Source organism: Tribolium castaneum, chromosome 5 (assembly GCF_031307605.1).
Source record: "Tribolium castaneum strain GA2 chromosome 5, icTriCast1.1, whole genome shotgun sequence".
Lineage (NCBI taxonomy): Eukaryota > Metazoa > Arthropoda > Insecta > Coleoptera > Tenebrionidae > Tribolium > Tribolium castaneum.
The window spans coordinates 11,619,508-11,643,459 of record NC_087398.1 but is presented as its reverse complement, the minus strand read 5'-3'; the positions used below and the strand labels follow the sequence as shown (position 1 = coordinate 11,643,459).

At 33.3% G+C, this 23,952-nt stretch overlaps 4 protein-coding genes across 8 annotated transcripts in view; 2 read left to right on the top strand and 2 right to left on the bottom strand.

The window, feature by feature from the left end:
* LOC103312922 (cuticle protein 8) overlaps positions 1-8,856 on the bottom strand; it is a 66,111-nt gene extending 57,255 nt beyond the window's left edge. The window contains exons 1-2 of one of the 2 annotated variants that reach the window (XR_010334178.1): positions 8,669-8,856; positions 7,887-8,008 (exon numbers count right to left, since the gene is read on the bottom strand). The gene's annotated coding sequence lies outside the window, so the exon portion shown is untranslated. Of the gene's footprint in view, positions 1-7,886; positions 8,009-8,668 lie in introns of those variants that run through there. The other variant, XR_010334179.1, reaches the window with a different exon arrangement.
* Positions 1,056-14,338, top strand: tim (timeless). 4 transcript variants are annotated; one of them, XM_008194761.3, is made up of 12 exons: positions 1,056-1,338; positions 3,754-3,859; positions 3,910-4,463; positions 7,757-8,388; positions 8,994-9,354; positions 9,400-9,683; positions 9,834-10,032; positions 10,090-10,645; positions 13,329-13,529; positions 13,577-13,730; positions 13,795-13,878; positions 13,994-14,338. In XM_008194761.3, exons 2-12 carry the CDS (start codon positions 3,781-3,783, stop codon positions 14,211-14,213), a joined length of 3,324 nt encoding a protein of 1,107 aa, XP_008192983.1. In that variant the 5' UTR covers positions 1,056-1,338; positions 3,754-3,780; the 3' UTR covers positions 14,214-14,338.
* On the bottom strand, positions 14,336-22,906 carry LOC657961 (uncharacterized protein). Its single transcript, XM_964380.5, has 3 exons — positions 22,707-22,906; positions 17,015-17,738; positions 14,336-14,790 (listed from the first exon to the last, which is right to left on the bottom strand). The coding sequence occupies exons 1-3, from the start codon at positions 22,788-22,790 to the stop codon at positions 14,660-14,662; spliced, it is 939 nt and encodes a 312-aa protein (XP_969473.1). The 5' UTR covers positions 22,791-22,906; the 3' UTR covers positions 14,336-14,659.
* LOC658039 (serine/Arginine-related protein 53) lies at positions 22,904-23,758 on the top strand. The gene is made up of 3 exons (XM_964452.4): positions 22,904-23,043; positions 23,095-23,557; positions 23,608-23,758. Exons 1-3 carry the CDS (start codon positions 22,973-22,975, stop codon positions 23,707-23,709), a joined length of 636 nt encoding a protein of 211 aa, XP_969545.1. The 5' UTR covers positions 22,904-22,972; the 3' UTR covers positions 23,710-23,758.
* Positions 23,759-23,952: the final 194 nt, after the last annotated feature.

Sequence of the window (23,952 nt, the reverse complement as noted above, 5' to 3'; positions counted from 1 at the left end):
GTAGTTATCGAATAATAAATATTAAAATCTTGCGACTTTAGTGCTACGGGAATCACAATTATTAAAATTATCAACTTAAAAATAAAAATATTAATAGTAGTTGGTATAAACAATAAAATTAATATTTATTTATTTAATGACTTGAATATAAATTGAACGCTTTATTTCACAAGCGGATTTGTATTCATCATGCACAAGGTGAAATAAATGAACCGATTTACACAAAAGCGTGTTGAATACAAAATTTTATTCCTCGAATTAGACTCAGTAAAGGATAAAATCTTTAAATCTGTTAAAAATAATCTGATGTTTCGTACTGAAAAATGCCAGAGTTTTTCTTACACATGAGAAAAACCGTAAATTATGACATTGTCGAAGAACAAATATAATAAAATCACAGATAAAATATTGATTAATCGAAGTTAACTTCTCCCGTCTTTCAAAAAAAAAAAAAATAATAAATGAGTTTTATGCAAAAAAACCGTAAAAAATGTTGTTAGCCCCAAAATTGTTTGTTAGAATATTTGTTTTTTTTTAATGAACTATTTTTTAAACTAACGTCAGTTTTTGCACAAATATACATTATTTGATTCATTTGTGTTAGAATGACATAAGACCGAGCATAAAACATAACAAATAATAGAATTTTTTGTCGCGGCTTATGTAATATTATTTAAATAGTTAATTAACATTTATTATAAGATAAGATTTATAATGAACATTAAAAAAAATCCTGAAAAAATTCTTGATTGTGCTCAAGATACAGTAAAAATACAGGGTGTCTACAGATGCCTACGTATTTGTTATTAAAAAAAATTGTTTTCGATTTATTACTACTGCTCTTTAAAAAAAGCCCCCAAGGAATACGTTTATTTTTATATCTTGATAAATATTTAACCAATTTTTAAGAAATTTGGCATGCGAATGTTTATTTTTATTTATCGTATTTAACTAGAAATTTTTCAAATATCTAATAATCACTTTAAATTGCGCTGGGGGCGGTTTTTCGTGGCGCTTGCGCCACCCCCGACATGAGTCCACCTCGCACATGTTTACCAGTCGTCAAATCGTCTTTAAACGTCTCCGATTCATTGCGTTATTAACGTAAACGAGACACGTTGTCGTTTCACGTGCGTCCAGATGTTCGTCAACCGCAAGATCGGTTGACCCTTCTTTCTAATCAGTCTTGTAACATGGATCATCTCATACGCTCATCGTTTTGTGTCGGTTTTAACTTAATTAATTTACCTGATTTGTGTTTTTTTGGGTGTATCACATCGTCTCTAGTTGTATAAATAACACAAATAAAATTACTTAGATTTTTTTTAGAATTTTTGGGTAAGTTTGATGTTATTGATGTAGTTTGCAGAAATTGGAAATTCGATAGCCTGTTAGATGCACTCCTTGTAGCGTTGCGTAACTAATTATTATCACATCAGAAATACTTTTTTGTTAAATTCAATTATTATTACTGACATAACATAATGGATATCGATGTGCACGTGTCGCTTGAAATTATTGGATTTGCATTTATGACGTCGAAAAAGCCATACAAAACCAGATGCTCATTATGAAATAATGTCCTGCATTTTGACAAAGAAAATTTTCAATCTCCTTTTTCGGCTTCTTCCGGTCACGAGCTTTGCCACGAGATTAATAAAACACGATACTCTCAATACCACAAACAATTATCTGGAAAAGCAAGATCACGAAACAATTTCTTTTTGATCTGCCGTTTGAATTTTGTTACAAAACAAGTTTCGCATTTGATGAAATTAAAATCAGTGTTTTTTTATTTTAATCATTTGTTGACAATTATTTGTGATAAAATTAAATCGTAGTAAAATGACATTAACCACACCGAAAATAATATCGTCGACGGTGTTGACAGATATCATCTGCATTTGACATTTTTCTAAACCTGGAAAATACCATTGTAATAGAATATCTCCCAAACAAGGTGTAAAAGAAAAAATATAAAACTAATTTCAAGATATAATTATCGCACCACCACAAACAAAATCGATTTACGAAGCACGTTACTCTTTAACAAACAATCTACTCACTGTAAACGTGCCCTAATATAACATTTGACGTTAACATGCATTCACTTTATTAGGAAATAATTAATTTGTTTAAACCGTTGTTTCTCCCCAAATACGCAACTTCAATAATAATATTCAATTAAAGTTTCACAAAATCGACACGTGCAACACATTGTGTTTAGGAACTAATTTTAAACAAAAGCTTATTAATTTTCTTCCCAGTGACAAGAAAAAAATTAATTATTTTTTTTAGAAACTATTAGCTGTTTCACAACTATAAAAACGCCAACATCGCATTTTTCTCAAAATTAGCTGTTATAAATTATTCATGCACTTCAAAAAAATACAGCTAATACAATCTAGTCGTCTATGAATTTCTCATGTTAAATCAGAAAATTCCGCTTCATAGAACTAATGATAAGCATTTAGACATCGAATATTACCGTTCTCCATCGAAAACAATCTTCGATAATCGATAATAGAAGTGTTTTCTTGCTCAGTGTAACAATTTAGTTGCATTTTAACGAAATTTTTTAAAGAAATTAATTGAATTTCACAATTGACAAATTTGACATTTATTGACAGAGGATTCAATTGATTAGAGTGGCAGAATTTTTTTTACACGTAAATTTCAAAGTTAACTAGATGAGAATCATTAAAAAACACATTGTATAATTTATTCTTATATACTTATACAATGTGTTCAAAAATGGTTGCTCATCAAGTCACCTATGAAATTTGAACGTAATATGCCGCTTAATTTAAATTGTGAATGTTGTCAAAGTGACAGATCCGTCAAAATAATGCAAAAAGGCTTCAAATTCCAAAAAAAAATACACAACAAAAATCACCGAAATATAAAACACTAATCAAGACAAACCCTACAAATGAAACAATTATTGAAAAAAGCAAAAATTTTATGCTTTTTTGTAATTTTATCAATCTTATTTAAGAAAACAATTGAGTAAAATGGCGAGGTTAGCGTTTTTATAGTTTTGAAACAGCTAATATATAGCAGTTATTTATTATACAAAACGATAAAATTTTATTTTATCTGTGAGTGTGTTTGAGAAGATAATAGTAAATTTTATCGTCGAGTACAATCCATTATTTCGATCGAATTACTATTTTAATTGACAATCATAAATCAAAAAATAGAACAATAAAAAATGTCAAAAACAAAAAAACAACCATGCTTGTAGACCATATTTCTCTAGACCATAAAATTTCGTTTTACGATAAAATAATTAGTGGATAAAATGCCATTTTACCGTTCACGATAAAATAAAAAAAATCGTGGTGAAAAGTGGACAAAAAAATTCTTACAAAACAATCACATTTTTATAAAGTAATTACGCTGAGGCTTCAAATAATGAATGAATGAACTGTGGTTCTTTTGGTCTCGATTTCCGAATTACGAAAGCTTTGTCTGTAAAACTTTCCATCTGGATCAAGGGTACTCGAGCCGAACCCCCTTGACCAAGACCCCATTCATAACAAAGGTGTGGTGCAACACCGTTATATCTAACTGTACATGTTATCACAAACTAACGGTTCTCATGCAATAAGAAAGTACCAAGGCCAAATACCATGATGCAGTACCACATGCAGAAAATGCACAGAAACGTGTACGATACTGTCACGTTTTATAGAAAGTGAACGTTTTCAGTTCGTTGATGTATAGCTACAAGTCGCTCATTTTTTCCAGTGTTGATGTTCGGTGTGAATCCCACAAATGGCCCATATTCACAACATGTTTGCTTCAATCTGTGTCCGAAATGGGGACACACTTATAATAAACGACGACTGCTACGGTAATTTTTTCCAAAAAAATAAGTCGCGATATTACTTCAAAAAATTTCAGAAATATTACAAGAAATCCTGAGGGAGCTTTTAACCGAAGACAGTACTTTAAGGACGTACAGAAGAGCCATCGGTTTCGGGCAAAACATCAAAAAGGACCTAATCCCACTCCTCACGTACTTGAAAGACGATGCGAAAGAATCGACGAGAATTATCGATACGATTATCAAAATTTTGGTTAATCTGACGATTCCGATCGAATATCTATTGCCGCTAGAAGCCATGTCTCAAACGGATGTCGGGCGACACACCATTTTTGAGCTCACTAAACTACTGACTAGCAGTAAGGAAGCTTTTACTGATAGCAGAAGCACAAAACTGATCATGGATCACGTCAAATTTATCGTCGAAAGCGACTTGGAGATGAACTTGGAGTATTGTGACAGCATCAATAATTGTCTTCTACTTCTGCGGAACATTCTCCACGTACCCGAAGTGAAAAGCGTCCAAAACAACGCTTTGACGCACTCCAGCATGCAAAATCAAATCATATGGAACTTGTTCACACAAAGCATCGATAAAGTAATCATTTATCTAATTTCGTGTCCACAAAAAGTAAGTGAACCCACTAATTATATCAGAAAATATTAGCGTGTGTATAAAATAGCGCATAAGCTCTGTGGTACGGTTCAGGAAACCGTGAAAACACAAAACAGTGGCAAAATAAATTTTCGACTAACATTTGTCGAATAACGAAAATGATAAAACCCGAGCTCATTTCATGTAGATTTAATTATCATTGCGAATTAATGAACAAAATTGAAGATTAATTAAATTTTTACTAAGTGCTGGAAGTGCTCTTTAATACATTTTCTTAAAGAAAGAGGTTTTGTTGCTAAACAAAATAACGTGACAATTAACAGTTTTATTTCATTAACATTTGCCGCAATTTTTTTACTGCAGAAATAATTTACATAAATTATCAATTCTAATTGCTGTCGGTATAGTATTTTCATTAAAGACCGCCAAATGATCACTTTGCTATCGGTTGCCCAAAAAATTTTTTAAATCAAAATAATAATACTAATATATACGTGATAAATAATAAATAATTTAAAATCTCATTACTACATATTGTAATGAAAAATTTGATCGTCTTTATACGTAGTTTATTTCTTAACGATACCAAACTTACTGAACTAACAATTGTGCAGAAAACAAGATAAAACAAAAATGTAATATAATTGTATTTCAAATTTCAAGTAAAGAGGTCTATACATTTAATCGCTTCAATTATTATTAATCGCACAATCGGTTTTATTAACATTTTTGTTTATTAATAAATGTTTGAAAAAATTGGTGTAACCTAGTGTAACATTAGGGTCATTCATTTATGAAAATACCCTGATTAAAATTTTGACCATTACTGCAAATAAGGCTCACTGAAAATATTTAACAACATATAACACTACATAACTTGGGACCAAAACTTTCCAATTTTTCTTAAAATCGATAAACATTTATTATTTTTCTTAAAAGACAAATGAAAAAAAATTTAAGTTAGTCGCGATGTTTCAACGCTGAGAGATTACGTCAAGTAGTTTGTTTGCAAATTTAATTTATTACTTAGTTAAAGCAAAATAAGTTTAAGATTCGGTTTACGGAAGTTTTAATTTGAGATCCTAGTTTGAGATTAACTTGACATTTATCAATGCATTTTTAAATGCAACTTAATGTCGAATTAATTTAATTCGAAATTAAATTTTAATTTCGCTATTTGTAAAGTAAGAGCCGGTTTATAGAAAACTCAATTAAAGTTAACCAATCATATTGGTTCATTTTGGTCATGTGATCACTTAATCACGCATTTAATTGAGGATTAAATTAATGACCGTTCTATAAACCGGTCCTTGATTATTCCTATTGTAAGAAACAAACCCAGCAATTCTCATTTCATTTTATTTAGAAATACCATTTCCAATTATTAAATAAAATTAAATTTTTAAATACATAGTTAAATTGTCCTTGTATTGTGTATCTGACTAATTTTTATAAGTTGTTGAATTTCAAAATGTCGAGCCCACAAAAAAATAACAATAATGTCTTTGTTAAAACGAAATTACCACTATTTTTGGGAAAAAAAATAAAAAATTGTAACCTTAAAACACTTCTTGGCTTTAAGATTTTCGAACTCAATTATTATGTACCACGATTTTTTTAAGTAAACAACAAAACAACCAACAAATTTATTTATTTTAATGATTTCTCAAAGTGTCAACACGTCGCAACAAACTTAAATTTTTTTTTAGTTCTCAAGTGTCTTTTAAAAAAATTAATAAGTGTTTATCAATTGTAAGAAAAATTATAAAATTTTGGTCTTTTGTTATCTCCTGTGGTGTTAGGTATTTGTTAAAAAATATTTCCAGTAAACTTTATTTGCGGTAATGACCAGAATTTTAATCCGGGTATTTCCATAAAAGAATTTCACAATCGTTTTTATAGCTTTTATTGTGCTTGCACCAATTTTTTGAAACAATCAGTAAAAAAAATCTAAACGATTGTGCCATTAATAATTCAAACGATTGAAAGAGTATAGACATTTTTGTTTGAAATATGTAACTACAATTTTATTGGATTACTACATTTTTGTTTTATGCTGTTTTATGCAAAATTATTAGTTGTTAATTTTGTATCGTTAAGAAATAAACTATTACATACAGGGTGCTCAAAAACTGGCGCACCAACTCAGTGGTACGTTATTGAGAAGCAAGTGCAGATTACGGGAAAAATGTTGAAAAAAATCCTAAAGTTATATTTTAAAAAATCTGGAGCTACAAACTTATTGTGTTAACTTCTTTAGTTTTCGTTATTTTTTTATATTTTCATGTTTCATACCAGGTAATCGTTCCGTAACAAAACGATGAATAATTATTTTAAAATTTATTATAAGATTTTAGCAGTTTTTTTAATTTAAAAAAATTAAAATTCATCCAAAAAATCACAATGTGTAGATGTGCCAACACTGGGAATTATTTCCTAGGAAACCGTTTCAAAAATAATTTATTTTTATTGTTGCTCAAATTCAATTGCGATCATGACTGTTAGACAACGTTGCCACATATCATTTACTTAAAATTAGTTATTTATCAATAACTTTAATACAAAAATTTTTTTTACTATTTTTACCTTTATATGTAACCACTTCTCTACCACACACCATTGAGTTGGTGCGCCAGTTTTTGAGCACGCTGTATAAAGACGATCAAATTTTTGGTTACAATTTGTAGCACTGAGATTGCATCAAAAGTAATGATAATGAACTAATAATGTTTTATAATTGTCATGCTATTATATTTTGGAGCACAACCTTCTGCTTTAAGAAAACATATTAAACAGCTCCTCCCAGTACACAGTACAAATTAAATTCATTAATTTGCATATAATTTAAACATAATGAAAAAGCATCCGTGTTTTACCGTGTTTGTTATCCGGAAAATTTTATTAAAAATACTAAAACCTATTTTGCATCTTCCAAAGTAAATGAGGAATTAAATTTGCAAACAAACTAAAAAAAAATTTGTGACCTTTTTGTCAAAGCGTCACAAGGATGTATCGCGACAAACTTAAAAAATTGTTTTATTTCATATTTTTTCGAATCAACCATTTCCAATAAGAAATCCTTAAACATTTCAAAAGACGATATTGGCAATGACAAGAGTAGAGAAACACCGTCCCTTTGTTGGTTCTATCACCGACTAAAAATATTTTAAGAAATTACGAGAATAAAATCGCCACTTTACATCTTAATACTGCTAAGAATAATTAAAAGGTTTTTTATTATTTTTGTTGGAACATACAGTGTATGCGCCAATTTGTGCGCACCCTGTATAAATCAAAATAAATTGTAGATGTACTGGGGGGTGACAATGGTCCAACTCATCGCGCTCCTCTACAAGGACCAACACGTGGGGACCCTCCAAAAACTCCTCAACCTGTGGCTGGAAGCCTCCCTCAGCGAGAGCTCCGAAGACAACGAGAGCAACACCTCGCCCCCGGAGCAAGGCAGCGACGACTCCTCCCCCATCATCACCTCGGACCCCACCTCCGACTCAAGCGACGGTGGCGGAGGCAAAAGAAACAAAACTCTAAACTCGACCAATCTGGAACGCAACAAGAAAACCCTGATGATGCGCGGCAAGTCCACCGAAACGGAGACGAGCACAAGCAGCGGCGTCTCGACGGCACACACCAGCATAGACTCGGCCGACAGTCCCAAAAATGACAAAGCCCCCTTGAAGAACAAAAGGGAATGTCCCTCATCGCAAAGCGAAGATTTTGGGTACGTGACCCAAGTGGAGAACCAGGAGTCCATCTCCACGTCCAGTAACGAGGAGGACCAACCCCAGCTGAAACCGGTGCACCAGAAGCCCCACACGTTTCAGAAAAGTCGCTACAATACGGGGAAAAGTCGCGCCGCTACGGCGCTAGACAAGAAGGAGTTGCGCAGGAAGAAGTTGGTCAAGAGGAGTAAAACTAACACGTAAGTGGGAAAAACGGTAAGACTACTAAATTCCCGACTTTTTGGCGGGAAAAAAAGTTGCAAATTTTTCACCTGATGGTTCGCCCCAAGTTACCAACTGGACGGGACAAGTGTCACCAGATCAACAAATAAATCAGTAAATTGAGCACAACCATCGCATTTTTTTCCAATCTCTCGCCTTTATATTAGTCTATGATCGTTGATTATTTTGTGAATTTCTAGTACGAGACTTACGACAAACACTTGAGTAAGTAACTACTAATTAACTTAAATGACTCACCTGTGACTAAATGGTGATGATAATTGAGTAATAATCACTTTTTGTTGATAAAAATTGGAACACACACTTTTTGCACTGGGATTTGTCAACTGTCAATTGGGCCCGAGATGCCAATTGAACGGAGCGAAACTCACCAAATCAATAAATAAATAAACAAAAATTGGAATAGAAGGTAAAATAACGCCGACATCGCGACCTTGTAAAACAACCAAAAGCAATGTCATTAATTTTTTGTTTGGAATACTGGGCGTATCAAAAATTCAAGTACCAACCACCAAATACCAAACCCCTAAACGGTGGGGGAAGTACATAATTGCGTTTCCAGGATCAACATGAAGGGCCTGTTGCACCACCTGCCCACCGACGAGGACATTGCGAACATCCTCAAAGAGTTCACCGTGGATTTCCTCCTCAAGGGTTACGGTATCCTGGTGCAAGACCTCCACTCGCAATTCCTCACAAATATCCACCTCCAAATCGACACTTCTCACTTCTTCTGGCTCGTTACGTACTTCCTCAAATTCGCTACGCAGTTAGAGTTAGACCTGGAACACGTCAGTCCCGTGTTATCGCACGAAATCCTCTCCTATCTCGTCTTTCAAGGCGTTTGGATTTACGAAGAGCTGGAAATGAGCGGGAAAATCCCCGATTTTGACCTGAAACCGTGTCTGAGGAGGCTCCACTTGGTACGAATATGAATGATTTTGTTAAATTTTGAATGTGATTTCTAGGTGGTGACGGCAATTCGGGAGTTCCTTCAGGCCGTGGAGACGTACCAGAAAATGATTCACTTGAGTGAGGACGACCGGCTTGCGCTCTTGAAGCTCCAAAATCAGATCACCGAAATGGAAGACTTGAGGTCACTGTTTTTGCTGTTGTTGAGACAGTACAATCCCAACATTCAAAGCAGACAGTACCTCCAGGATCTGATTTTGACAAATCACAACTATTTGTTGTTTTTGGATTCAGCGACCAAAGAGCGACGCTCTTTTAATATGATGGAACACCTCAAACAGTAAGGTTTTGCTTATTTTTTCAATGTAATGCGGCGACTGAGCAAAATTAGTAGGTGAAGTAGCAGTAAGTACTAATCTGGCTTCAGCTCGATTGTTTCGCTTTAATTTACTAGGGATTTGTCTCAAGGATCCGATAATGCAAATTGCAGGTTCGCGACCGTCGAAATTATGAGACAGTACGGACTGTTGCTTGAGAGTTTCAAAGAGAACGGCGAATTTGTCAATAATTGCATTTTTACGATGATGCACCACATCGGGGGCGACCTCGAGCACGTTGCCACGCTTTTCCAGCCGAGCATCCTCAAAACGTTCTCCCTCATTTGGGAAACCGACTACGAAATTTGCGATGTAAGCAGACTTTCATTTTTTGTTATTTTATTATTGGTCAACTTTTAATATTTGCAGGACTGGTCCGATTTAATCGAATACATAATCCACAAATTTATAAATTCGCCACGTTCCAACTCTGATTTAAACTCGTCAGAGACTTGCCACAAACTGGTCGTGGACGAAGCCGAGTGGACCGAAGAAGAGAAAGACAATTTGCTGGGTTATTACAACCAGAGTCAGTTTTCCAACGACACGATCGCAAATATAACAAAAAAATACGAGAAATGTGGAGTTCGTCAAAAGACACAATTATCCATAATCCGGCAATTGTTGGAACAAAACATAATCAACGAGAGCCAATATAACGACTTCATCAAAGTGAAACAACAACCCGATCGGTTGAAAGAAACCAAAAACATTATTCCGAACCAAATGGACTTTGAAGAGACGCCAACTGATGAAGGAATTCGAATTCTGCGCGAATATTTGTGCAAAGACAACAAAACAAAATTCGTCTTGTGGCTCCAAAAGGTCCTAATCAACACTTGTTACGTCAAGTTGGCTCTAGCAAACCCCGGGGAATTCAACAACGACAAAGCTTTAGGTCAACCTGTCATCTACTACTTTGCTCGTACGTAATTGCGGATATCTAAAAGTTTGGATATGAAACGACATACAAATAAAACGTTCCCGTTCTCGATAGTTCCGTCTAAGTTTTTAGAGCAATGAATTTGAAAAAATGCTGTACTTACATAACGGTTAACACATAGCAAACAAAAAATACAGGCAGATAGAGTGTTTAAGACATGAACATAATACAAATTTTTATCATAAACTATACTAAAATTCGAACTTTTACCAAGTGCACTGTGTCCATATTTTTCAAAACGCTGCGAATACGGTTACAGATGCATGAAAAATGTTAGGAAGAAAGCTGTAGAGAATTAAATTTTCTACAAAAAAGTCTGCAAGACCATATCCATATCTTCAACCATTTAAGCCCCAAATTAGTTCAAAGACGCTCAAACGACAGATTTGCTTCATTGTGCCGGTTGTCAAGTAATGGAACGTTACTTTATACCTAAACCGTTAAAGATGGAAATATGGTACCCCGGAATTTTTGTAGAAATTTTAATTCTCCACACCTTTGTTCCTTACAATTTTTTGTACCTCCAACCGTATTCCGAGCGTTCCAAAAATACAGTAATCTTTCGATAATCCGGAGTAATTAAAACCAGGCACATCCGGATTATTGAAAAGTCAGTACTATAGGTCATTTAAATAAATACCCAATAATCAAGAACTTATGATTACAAAAAAAATTAAAATATTAATATGTTATAAGACTATTACGAAAAAAATATAAATACACATACTCGGAGTATGTAGGTAATTTAAAAGAAATTTGTAATTTTTGTTTGAAACAATTTATCACTGCAAAACTGTTATTCCGCGGGCGGAATCTTTAAAGCTTGAATTGCTTCTTCATTTTCCATCGTTCTTTTAAATGTTCTTGTTCGTCGCCGCCGGAATCAATTTGTGTGTTTTCTTCACAAAAAAGTAAATTTTCATCGCAAATCCAGGACTGAGCTTCAGCATCTGTCAATATTCTCCTCCCGCTTGATGCAGCATAGAAGAAATTAGGTGGATATATTTCCAGTCTTGCAAGTTTTCTGTGTTTTTAAAATGCTAAGAGGTAATTCACATTCGTCAAGATCATTGTCATCAAAATTATTTTTTTCCATGATTTGGATGTGAAATACTGTCACATGCATGGGAAAGCCAAAAAACCGCGTCTTTTAAAGATAGAGACTTTATGCTCTTATTTTTCATCAGACGATATAATATGACGCAATAAACGCTTTCTATACGCTAGTTTTCTTAAGTGAATCATAATAATCTTTGATTTTTAATTTGATGAATAATCTTATGATCAAGAGGTTTAACGATGAATGTTGTGTTCTAAGAAAAATTCTCCCGTCTGTGTATTTTTTTTTCTTCTCTTGAACCATGACGTGGGTTATCCATTATCAGCAAGACCTTTTCATCTAATTTTTTACTTTTGAGAAAGCTTCTTACTTGTCTAACAAAGTTTTGCAGCCATTCATTCAAGATAAATGAAATCATCCAAACACTTTTTGAAGATTTGTAGTCGACCGGTAATTCACCATTTTTAAAAACTCCAGTTTTTTTAATCTTCCTATCACTAGAGACTTTATTTTATGTGAACCATCACTATTTACTCTTTCTTTTGCAACCTTTCTACCAAGCGCTGTCTTTTCATGAAAACCCACAACAGTTTTGTCGAGAATCATTTTCCAGAAAAGTGCCGATTTATCACAATTATAAATCTGCGAAGGACCCACATTTAGCTCCAATATTTTCTCTTCGAATTTTGACAGAGAAACTGCAACAGCAGGTTGATTACTTGAGGATCTTTCTCTCCAAACTCGGAGCCCTCTCAAACCAACCATCCTTTACTTGCTAACTTGCTACAAAATTGTCCTTACTGTAAACTTCTGCACCGATTTTTTCGCCAGGGCAGCGAAAGTGCCAAAAGAAATAAAAACATTTCGGGGCCTTTTTTTGCGAAACCAGTTAAATAATCGTTTTTTTAATTTCCTGGACAAAACTTGCTCGTAATAATTGGCAACGAATTTCTCTATTTTCGAAATGATCGGCGCCCCAACATTATATTTTTTACTAGTCTTACACCACTAACACCGATCTCTAGCTGTTTCAAAATTTCTTGATTTTCTGTAATTCTAAGTGACATGCTTTCTCTTTGGAGCCAATTTGAATAAATTAAACAAGCTTATTGATATATAGCATATTTATCAAAACGCTGGGAATACGGGGTAAGGAACAAAGGTAAAGAGAATTAATTTCATATAAAAAAATACTTGAGCACCGATAAATGGAAACGAATCCCTAGCATAAGCGTCTTTTCAGGACTTTGGGGCCTTAATGGTTGAAGGTAAGGATAAGCTCTCGCAATTTTTTTAACCGTATTCCCAGCGTTTTGAAAAATACGGAACAAAGCGCAAATTTTAAGTTTTAAACATTTTTTTTTCTCATATTTCTTATAAAAACGTTAGTCGTCAGTTTTCTCAGTCTGTTAAGGGTGCAAAACTCAACATTTCTGCATTTTTTCCAAGCAATTAACAAATTGGTTGGATTGAAATTAAATTAAAACGATTTATTTCATTTTACTATTTTTTGGGTTCAAAAAAAATGCTACGATTTTGTATCTCGTTTCGTCTCCTAAGTTAAAATCTTTAGTATACGTAACAACCAAACTTCAACTTTTCCAGTACTGAATTTGCCAATCCCGGTGGTTCCCTGGACCGTCGACCAAACCGCCATTTTGAAATACCAGTCGTTTGTGCTACTTTTGCACAAGCTGGGTTTTTACTTACCCATCGATACTGGAAAAATCTTCGTAACAATCCCCAATTTTTGGAACGCCGAACATGTCTTCTCAATGGCGCAGCAGCTGGGGCCTATCGATCCAGGTTTGCCAACCAAAATTTAAATTCCAAAATTCACATATTTTTTTCAGCGAAACTCAATTTCGATGTTGCGATTTTTAAAGGGCGCAATCGGCGCGAATTGTTCAAACGCGAAATTACCGATATTACGAATTCCATCCAGACGGGGAAGTTCTCAATGAACGACTCGAAACAAACGCCGACGATGGTCAGATATACGCCCTTGTAAGTAATTTGGTCAAGTTGTTAACAGATTTGAAGGGTTTTTGAGCGTGATGGTGATTTTTAGACCGAATTCGACTGAATGGTTTCAAAACGATAACTTCCAGTCGAGGGTACTTCCAATCGCTGATTTCGAAGTACCGATTAATAGGTAATTCAACACGTAGTGCCGCCTGTTTCTGTCGCCTTTTTCTGTTTTCTGTTTTATTTTTCCGGCTTTATTTTGTGTCATTTCAGTATGTTTTAATTTTTTTTTCGTTTTTTAGTGCTCATCCTCTTTCGATAACGATCCCGGGCCTCGAAGAGCTCACTTGTGACTTACCTCCCCCCGAATTAAGTATAGTTGACAATCACGTGATCAACGCAAACATGGAATGTTCCCCAATTCACAGCGCGTGCGAGACCGCTTCGATCGCTTCCGACTTGACCCGAATGTGTGTAAGTGACGAAGAAGAGAAAACAATTTTAGTTATCGAACAAAAATAATTTTGGTGTGTTTGAGTTGCTTTGAATGTGTTAATTTTGGTACATAAATAACTGTTATGTTGACTTTTTATATGTGACTATTTATTCCTTGTACTAAATGTAAATAAAAATTATTTTCGGACTAACTGTTGTTGTTTTATTTATTCAAGACAAACGTGATATGTCGGTAAAGTAACATATTGCACAGGAAAACGTGTACCTAACACATAAAATGTAAGTACAATCGGATAATTTAATTGTATATAAAATTGTACAACAATTACATGCACAGTAACGTCCTTTAAACTTTTTTTATTATTATACAACCGGTCCTCGGACCGATCCCATCTACATAAAAACAGAAAAATTACGCAAATTTATACATATTTCGACCTGCATTACGTCTCAAAATCGAATATCATAGAAAAGCAAATATAATGAAAAAATCTCTCTAGCTCTTACAACACTTAATGAAGATTGTTCTTCTTCTCATAATCTTGAACATCCTCAAAATTCAAAATATCAAACTCTGTTATTTTATTGCCAGAGAACTGAGCAAACTTGGCTTGCACATGCAAATCGGCTGATCGTTTAACCACTAAAAAAAAATATTTAGTGTCACAATAACCCCACAGAGGACTAAAATATTAGGAGAAGAAACGATATTCAATAAAACATAACTCCCCAACATTTTCCACAGAGAAAAAAATTGTTACATGTTTTTTTACGAAATTTCACTAATCCAAAATGTAATTATTTTTGCCATTTTCTGAAGTTTTAGGAAGTTTTTCAACTAAAAACACAATTATATCACAAAATTTCACTAAAAACAAATTGATTCTTCAGTTTTAGACCAAAACTGAGGTTATTTTTGCTTTTTCTTAACAAAAATTTGTAATTTTTTAATGTTCTGCGAAAACATACCGACACATTGCCCGATTATCTCGGTAATTACTTCATAATAAATTATTTTAATTTTCTATTTTCTCAAGTAAAGAAGCAATGATTTCCTAAATTCTTACGTTTTTTTTGTTAGATGTCGTTGAACCCAAAAAATTACAAATTTAAATAGAAAATTAGTTAATTTTTTCTTCTTTTTTGGTATTTTACTAGGTATATCAGTAGATTTTTTTGTTAAAATTCACCAATTAGATTGCTTTGAGAATTTAAGCAAATTGTTGAGTTCTTTTGGCTAAAGCTAACTTACGAATAACCAAATTAAATTAAATTTAAGTTACTTTACCTAATTTCGCTCGATATAGTTTATTTTAGAATCAGAAACAAAACTATAAAATTCGCAATCACAACTGAATTATAAAGACGGAACCAAAAGTAACACACAAAATTTATATCTTTGTTATTAGTCATTCATCAATAAAATCGTCGAACAGGTCGATTTTATTTTTTTTAAATTAAGCAAAATGGCTTATATCTTTTTGTTTTTGATTTATTTTATAAAAGGCAATTGTTGTTTGTATTTTTTTTTGAAACATTAGCAAAAACGTTTAATATGACACCTAAACCCAAAAAAAAATAATCAAAAAACCATCACCCTTTATAAAATAAAGCAAAAACGCAAAAGTAAAGCTCTTTGTGTAATACTCTCAATAACTTTTACAATTTTTGTGTTTTCTTTTATCTTTTTTTATTTTGTTGCTTTATTCTTTTGAATTTTTTATACTTACCAGAAAGGTAACAATGTATACTATCTAAAACACTAATAAAAAATTATAGTTGTTATTAAAAAAAATTAAATATGACATCATTACTCAAAAATGAATGACGCCAAAAATGTTACAATGATGTCAAAAAGAAAGCATTTCAAGCATTTTTAAATGACTCATAACAGAAATATGAAATTTGTGCTAGTTAGTTAGTTTGTATATTTTGGCTGTTTCACTTGATTTAAGTATTTCGATTTTAAACAAAATTTCATCACAACTAAACCACCAACTCACAACATGGTCCATTTGTTTATTTTACTGCCCTGTGACAGAAAATAACTAAACTAAGAGTGATAAAAAGCTCACTTTTCCTTTTTTTCAGGGTTTTCAGTATTTACTCAAAAATGCAACATTTAAAAGCCTTTGGTGAAAACTAAAAACGTTATTATTTTTGCTTTTTGATTAAGTTTTTTTTCCAAAAAAATTTAATAAAACTGGTTCCGAATCACCAAGTCACAGTTGTAGAGAGGTAAATTTTCCTTTAAAAAAAGTCTAGCTCGAAAGGTTTCGGTTTAAATTACTCCTCTCATAAGTTAAAATGTGGTTTAGTCATTTTTAAATGTCTTTAAACGGTCAAAGAAAAGATTTTAAACAAAACAAGCCACTTTCAATACGAGTACCTAATAATTATTTTAATACACTTTGATAAACAAATTGCCCTAAGCAATTACAAAAATATTTCAGTGATAAACAATCCGATTAGTCACGCTTATCAACAGAACATTTCACAACACAAAGGCAATCGCGAAAAATGTATAACATTCTGGATAATATTACGCCTCTAGATTTGACGAACACTTACTTAATTTAACCTTCTTTTCAATAAAATTCAACAAAGGAACAAACTTTTTCCAACAGTAAAGATCTCGTCCCCAGGACTTTTTTGAAGAAAATAATTAAATTCTCAACACACTTCTCGTTCCAATTTTTTGCATCTCTGGCGGTATCGGACAGAGCACAAATTTTGTTCTGTTTCTCGTAGTTTTTCACAAGGAAAATAATATTAAACCGGTTATATAAAGCTGAGACGCTCTAAACAGATTTATTTTTGTATTTCGTTTCGTCTCCTAGTTTTAGTCCTCAATAATATGAACTCACCTCCTCCGACGTATTTTTCAAGCTTGTAAACGGGTCTATTTTCACACTCCTTCGCAATATAACTGCCAACTCCCTTCAAATCCTTCAACGGTGGCGTCACCACTCTCATAGTCTCCCTCACGACTTGCGTATCAACTTTATAATACCCATCCCACATTTTATTAACCAAATCAAAAAGCGACCTCGGCGGCAAAACATGCCCTCGATTCAGCGGCATCACAAAGCATCGATTCCCCGTAATATCAATAATCCCCGTCGTGTTTGTATTAAAATCGTGAATAAATCTCCCGCTTCGTCCATCCCTGAAATCAGGAACGTCGATTTTTTCGTACTTCTCCCCATCGAGGTCGATCTCGAAATCCTCTCGGAAGTAGTTCCTCATGATGTTGTCGAAATCGTCTTTGACGTTGTTATTGTCATCGTCGTCGTCGTCATCGCCAGCGAGGGCCTTAAGGAGGGCCGAATCGGGCATTGGGTTGCGTTCGCGGAAATACAGTGTTTCGACGTCCTCCGAAGGCATCGGGATTTGAGCGTAGCCGGTGAAACGACGCATTTGAGCGCTGATGTATTGGTTGTAGAGGGATTTACCGACGAAAATGCCGATACTGACGACGATGAGTGAAGTGAGAATTAGGCAGAGGGTTGTGGCGGTGGAGACGCGACGAGCGCGAGCTTTGAGGAACACCACGTCGGAGGGCTGGCCCTCCACGTCTTCGGTTGGCGGCTAAAAAGGAAAAACAAACACCTCAAACGCTGCACGTAACTAAACCTACCAGATATTTAAAAAATACCTCCGACAACGTACACACCAAAATATTTATACAAAAAATAACAAAAAAGATAATTAATAATTATCTACAAAGTGCATTAAAATGATTTTCATCTAGTTAACTTAGAAATTGGTCCATTATTAAATAAATACTTGAATTGGTTTATTTTTTTTACATGTAAAAAATGTGCCGATCTGTTCAATTGAATTCGCTGTCAATTACATTTAAAACTAAATTACATTACATTTAAAAATTACATTAAAACTGTGCAAAAAACACTTCTATCGTGAAAGTTTATTTACAAATTGTATATTAGTTAATAAATGTTAATTGCCAATAAATAGATTTCTGGATTTCTGCAGTGTTTTTTTTATTGTAATATGTTTCAAAATCTCTTTGAATGACGATGATTTCCATGAAAATTTGCGGTCATGTATGCTTATGTTCCTAATTAGTTTAAAAAATATTTTATAAAAACCCAATTTTCCTATTTTATAAACACTGTTCAAGAATGGTTGTACATCAAGTCGAAATAAGAGATACAGGGTGACCCAGCAGTGTGTAATCGGTCTATAACTTTTTTGCTATTTGAAATATTGCCATGACGTTTTTATTATGCACAGGGTGTTGCATACAGGGTGGTGAACCAAAGTTATATTTTTTAAATGGAACACCCAATATATTTTTGCATAACTGGATTCAACGCAAAAAAATAATGTAACTTTATATAAACTATGAGTCTATCTTTTTTCGTTTCGGAATTATTCAAGCAAAGTCGCTTAAGAATATTTTCCGATAAATTTGCAACAGAAAAATTCAGAATACCTTGTAGTTCTAGTAAATCGACAACTTTTAGTTAAAGCAGGCAGATAATATACAGGGTGTGCCAAAACGCAAAAAGTTAAATAACCCATTTTTTTTCAAATGGAACATACTGTATTTTATTAAATGTATCGAAAGCATTTTTGATAAGCCTTCTAACGGTATAGGGTTTGCATAGCAAATTTAAAATATTTTTCGAAATTGTTCAAAAAATATATTTTATTACAAAAAAATTTGTTAGCCTAGAATCTGATAGTCAAATAGTAATTAATTTTTTGACATGTACTAATGTGACTAATTACACAAGTAATCTAATTATTACCTGATACATAAATGAATTTCACTCATCAAGAATTATTAATAAAATAAATAAAAAAAATATTTTTTATTTTTTTGAACACTTTAAAAAATATTGTAAATTTGCTATAAAAACCGCATATCAATAGAAAGCTTATGAAAAATGCAATCGACACATGTAAAGAAATACATGGTGTTCCATTAAAAAAATGAGTTATTCAACTTTTTGCGTTTTGGCACAGCCTGTACATTATTTCCGTGTTTCAAGTAAAAAATGACTATTTCCTAAAACTACAGGGTATTCTGAGTTTTTCTGTTGCAAATTTGCCGGAAAATATTCATAGGCGACTTCAGCGATTTTTCAAAAATTGGTCTTTTCTGTAACGAAAAGTTGAATAATTCCGAAACTAAAAGACATAGACATATAATAGTTTATATGAAGTTACATTATTTTTTTGCGTAGAATCTAATCATGCAAAAATATATAGTGTTCCATTTAAAAAAATATAACTTTGGTTCACCACCCTGTATACAACACCCTGTGTACAATAAAAATATTTTTAGTTTATGGACTTTCAGTCGATCTATAAGATAATGAAAACAGAATCGCAATATTTTAAATAATAAAAAAGTTATAGACCGATTACTCACCACTGGGTCAGCCTGTATATTCGTGAAAGAAACGCAAAAAGATTTCAAATCTAAAAAACGACAAAAACAGAACAAAAACCCTATAGATTTGAAACAACTTGGCCGAACAATGCAAAACAGTGAGACAAAAGCTTAATATTGTTAATCAAAAGACTTAGACAATACTCAGAAACTACATTAAAGTTATTTGAACGAAGCCGCACAAAGAATTTAAATTATATGAATCACTTGATGAAAAACCACCTTTGAACTGTCTGATAAACCCGGTGATCAGTTTCAATCCCGAACACCACATAGTTATGTCGTTTCTAAGGTAATGTTAAGAATATTAAGCAAGTATATCCCGTGTCAGTACATAGTAGAATTTTGCAACAGCGCATTTAAATTATTTTTTTAAATAATATTGATAAAATTGTAAAATAAAAATAGTTATGAATACTTAGATCTCCCATTGAAAATAAATTAATTAGCTATTATGTTCTTGAAATGCATGAATAATTTATAACAGCTAATTTTGAGAGAAAATGCAACATTTTGAGACTAATAAACATCTCCGCTTGCAATACAGGGAGAGTCAACAGTGGGTTACTTCTGACATGTCCTAAGATGCAACCAAAAATACTAGTTGCACTTACCACTTGGTTACCTACTTCGTTTGATTTTTAAAAACATTAATTGAATCTACACTGAATTTTCATCTTTTAAATAATAATAGCGCATAAAATTTTTTTTAACAAAACTGTCGAAATAAACTTGGCACTACCCAGAACAATGTTATCGTGAATTAATTTTAAATTTTATAACGATTACCCATCTGGTAAGCTGGAATCTGTATTATTCTAGTATTACGAGATGCATATGTAAAAATTAAGAAGTAACCCACTACTGACTCACCTCTATATTTTTTTTGTTTAACTTTTTTTTAAATAAAACCGATTTTTCTTGAAGAACTGTTAAAAGAATTTCAAATAACTTCAGATGTGATTCTACAAATAATCTCAACATGGTTATAAAATAATCAAACCAAATAAAACGGGCCAAGATAAATAAAAATAAGAGAACCTGGTTTGCCACTTTTTAAATCAACTTAATTTCAGTTAAATTATAAATAAAAGCACTTTCGCGTAAAAAATTAAGCCGAATGGAATCAATAAACACAAACAACACATTAAAAAAAAATCATGTATTTAATAAAATTTATTTCTACCTACAACAACAAAGCCGAATCGTTTTAAATAGAAATCCCATTTTAGGAATCTTGTTGGTTTCAACATATTTTTTAATAAAACACTGCTTTATACGGGATTTTTCAAATAATTTTTCGAAGCTTGGGCCTATAAAGTGCAGTCAACAAACAATACATATTCCGCTAGAAATGCTATTAACAATTTCTAATAATTGGATTGCATTCTATAGTTTGTACATTCCTTCTTAAAAAAGTTTTTGACGATTATTACCGAAACAGTTTTGAGTGTAAATCGGACGCTTTATATCACGAGTGGATTATTAAATCACGAGTGAAAACGAGTGGTTTATCATCCACGAGATGAAATAAATGAGCCAATTTACACAAAAACGAGTTGAATACAACATTTTATTCTTCGAATTAGACTTAACAAAGCTTAAAATTATTTAAAATGTATTAAAAATAATCTGACGTTTCGTAATGACAGTTGACTAAACTTCCTTACACAGGAGAAAAATCGAAAATTTTAACAGTGTCGATGAATAAAATTAAATAATTCAATGTGTATCTAGTGTCTTCTGACTTCTGTAATGTGGGTGCCTAAGTATTAGGCGCAGGCCTCATTATCTTATGTGAAATACGTTGTATAAACATTAGTCTAAATTCAACTAAAAAAAAAAATTCAACAAAATAACAAAAAATTTTCATAACAAATCAAAGACAATGTAGGTATAAACCATGTATTTTATGTTGTTTAAAATGAGCGCAAAAGTTAAAATAAAAATGCCTTAAAATAATGCCGAAGTAGCACAATTCGCTAGAATTTGTAATTTTTTTTGCAAAATTTCGTTAAAAGACGATTAAAAGAACGCAAATAAGCCGAATATACCATACGATCATTTGAACTACTACTTATAGTAATAAGCGTTTTTATTCTTTGAGATTAATAAACTAGTATAAACTGAGGGAAAAATGTATTCTAATTAAATATTACCGCTATTATTTGACTCTTCCGCTTGATTAATTACGATAAGCGGCGTTTTCATCCAAGTTAATTAGAGCCTACTCTAATTATAAATTAAAATAATCACACTGTATTTTCGTCCATAATTTCAACAAAATTAGAAAACTGTTGGAGAAATTCAACCATAAGAAGAAGACATATGTGAAAATTTCCTTAATATACCATGATAACTGATAACTGAAAGTAATGAGTGTTCGAACGAACACCAAAATTAAAAGTATTTTCTTCATTGGCCCTTTGCAACTCTACAACTGTATGCGGTTTTGCTTGGCAGATTATAATACTAAATGATAGTGTTGTACTATTTAAAGAAAAAAAAATAAGTATGCCAACTCATTCTTAATCGCACAGTAATAATTATACTTGATTATGATGACTTATGAATAAAACATTTTTACGATTAAAGAATTCCATCGGTCACAATCATTTGTTAGACCATTCAAGTGTTACTTACAAAACAATTACAGAAATAAAAATAAAAACTTAAATGTTATCGTTTTTTAAGACGTTCAACTTTACGAGCTGTAAACTTTAATGCCGATATTTTGGCACGTTTTCCTCTAATTACCGTCCTTGACATGTTATTATCATCTTAATGCATTTTTTCGGTTTTCCATTCAAAGCTTCTTTCGTTATGCAATAAATAAATATTTACAACCGGTGACCTATATTGAACAAAAACTGCCAAGGCGGCTGTGACAACCAACCGTAATCAAGTAATCACTGCTGATGTTATGATTGTTATCAGTTGTTTATGATACGAAAAAATTGCATGCACCATTTCCTAGGCGGGTTAATTAATAATAAAAAAATGCTATTTTGTTGCGTAACAAAGGTCAATAACAATGCATTCAATTATCATTGTTAGCAACATTTGAGAAATCAACAAAGTTGGCCATTTTACCGAAACGTCAATCTTTTGAGAAAAAATGGGTTACTTACCGCTGATGCCAACTGGTCATTCTGGACAAGGGGCGCTAGCTTGTCCTTCTTTTCCCCGGAAATGGGCTTAGTCAGGATGGTCATTACGACGGAAAATTTACACCCGAATTTTCAGAAAATGCGTAATTGATCGATTCGCTTTTCACTTCGCCAAAACAAACAGCGACAATAACTGCGCCTGTCACTTGTCACGATGTGGACCAATCACGGTGCCACAAATTTGACGTTTTGCATAACCTCACACATTTATTTTCAAAACAAACCAAATGGGCAAGTATTCCAGCGACTCGGACAGCGACAAGCGCAAAAGCTCGTACAAGAGCCGGTCCAAGCGCAGGTAACCCCTCCGATTCAATTTTATTTCACCCCTAACCCTTAACCTCCCCAGGTCAAGCTCCTCGAGCTCGTCCGACTCCAGGAGCCGCAAACGGCGCCACAACCGGAGTCGGAGCCGCGACAGGTACTCCAAGTATTCCAAGTCGCGGAGGAGATCGCGGTCGCGGTCACGGCACCGCGACCGCCACCGGAGGCACCGGAGGTCGAGGTCCAGGTCCAGGTCGTACATCAAGGAGTACACGAGTAAGCCACGGCGACGCTCCACCTCCTCCTCCAGCGACTCTGAGCCCAAGAACGAGGAGATTGTGAAGAATGAGGCGAAGAGGGCGTCCCCCGAAGTGTCGAAAGTCGACGCCAAAGCGGTGAACGCCATCAACGAGGAGGGTTTCACGCCCAAAAGCTTCACCAGCAAGTCGAAGAAAATGATGGAGAATATTGTCATTGATTTGAAGAAACAGACGATTAAAGTGCCGGAGGTTGAACCGGTAGAACCTGATAGTATTTTTCATCATAATGTAGGTTTTTGGCGAGGAAAAATAAGAAGTGACTATTATTGCAATTTCAGCTTTTTTTGAACGAGGAGGCGAGGATGGAAAAGTGGATTAAAGAATTGTATGGGTATCGGCAACGGGCGCTACAGCAAGGGCTCAAGACTGGGGAAAAGTAATTGTTACGTCTGAAAATAAAATGCAACCAGCAATACATATTACGTTTAAGGATTGCTTTATTTAGTCAAATTAATAACCAGTTGCCCTGCAAGAACCACGCGGAGGTTTAGAACATTCTTGCCAGGAAATAAGGATGAGGTAAACAGTGATTCACTGTGTAACGCAAAAAATGTTTGTTTCAAAATTTTTGTTTTTACAATATCCCAGAGCTGCAAATTACATACATTTATGTACACATAAAT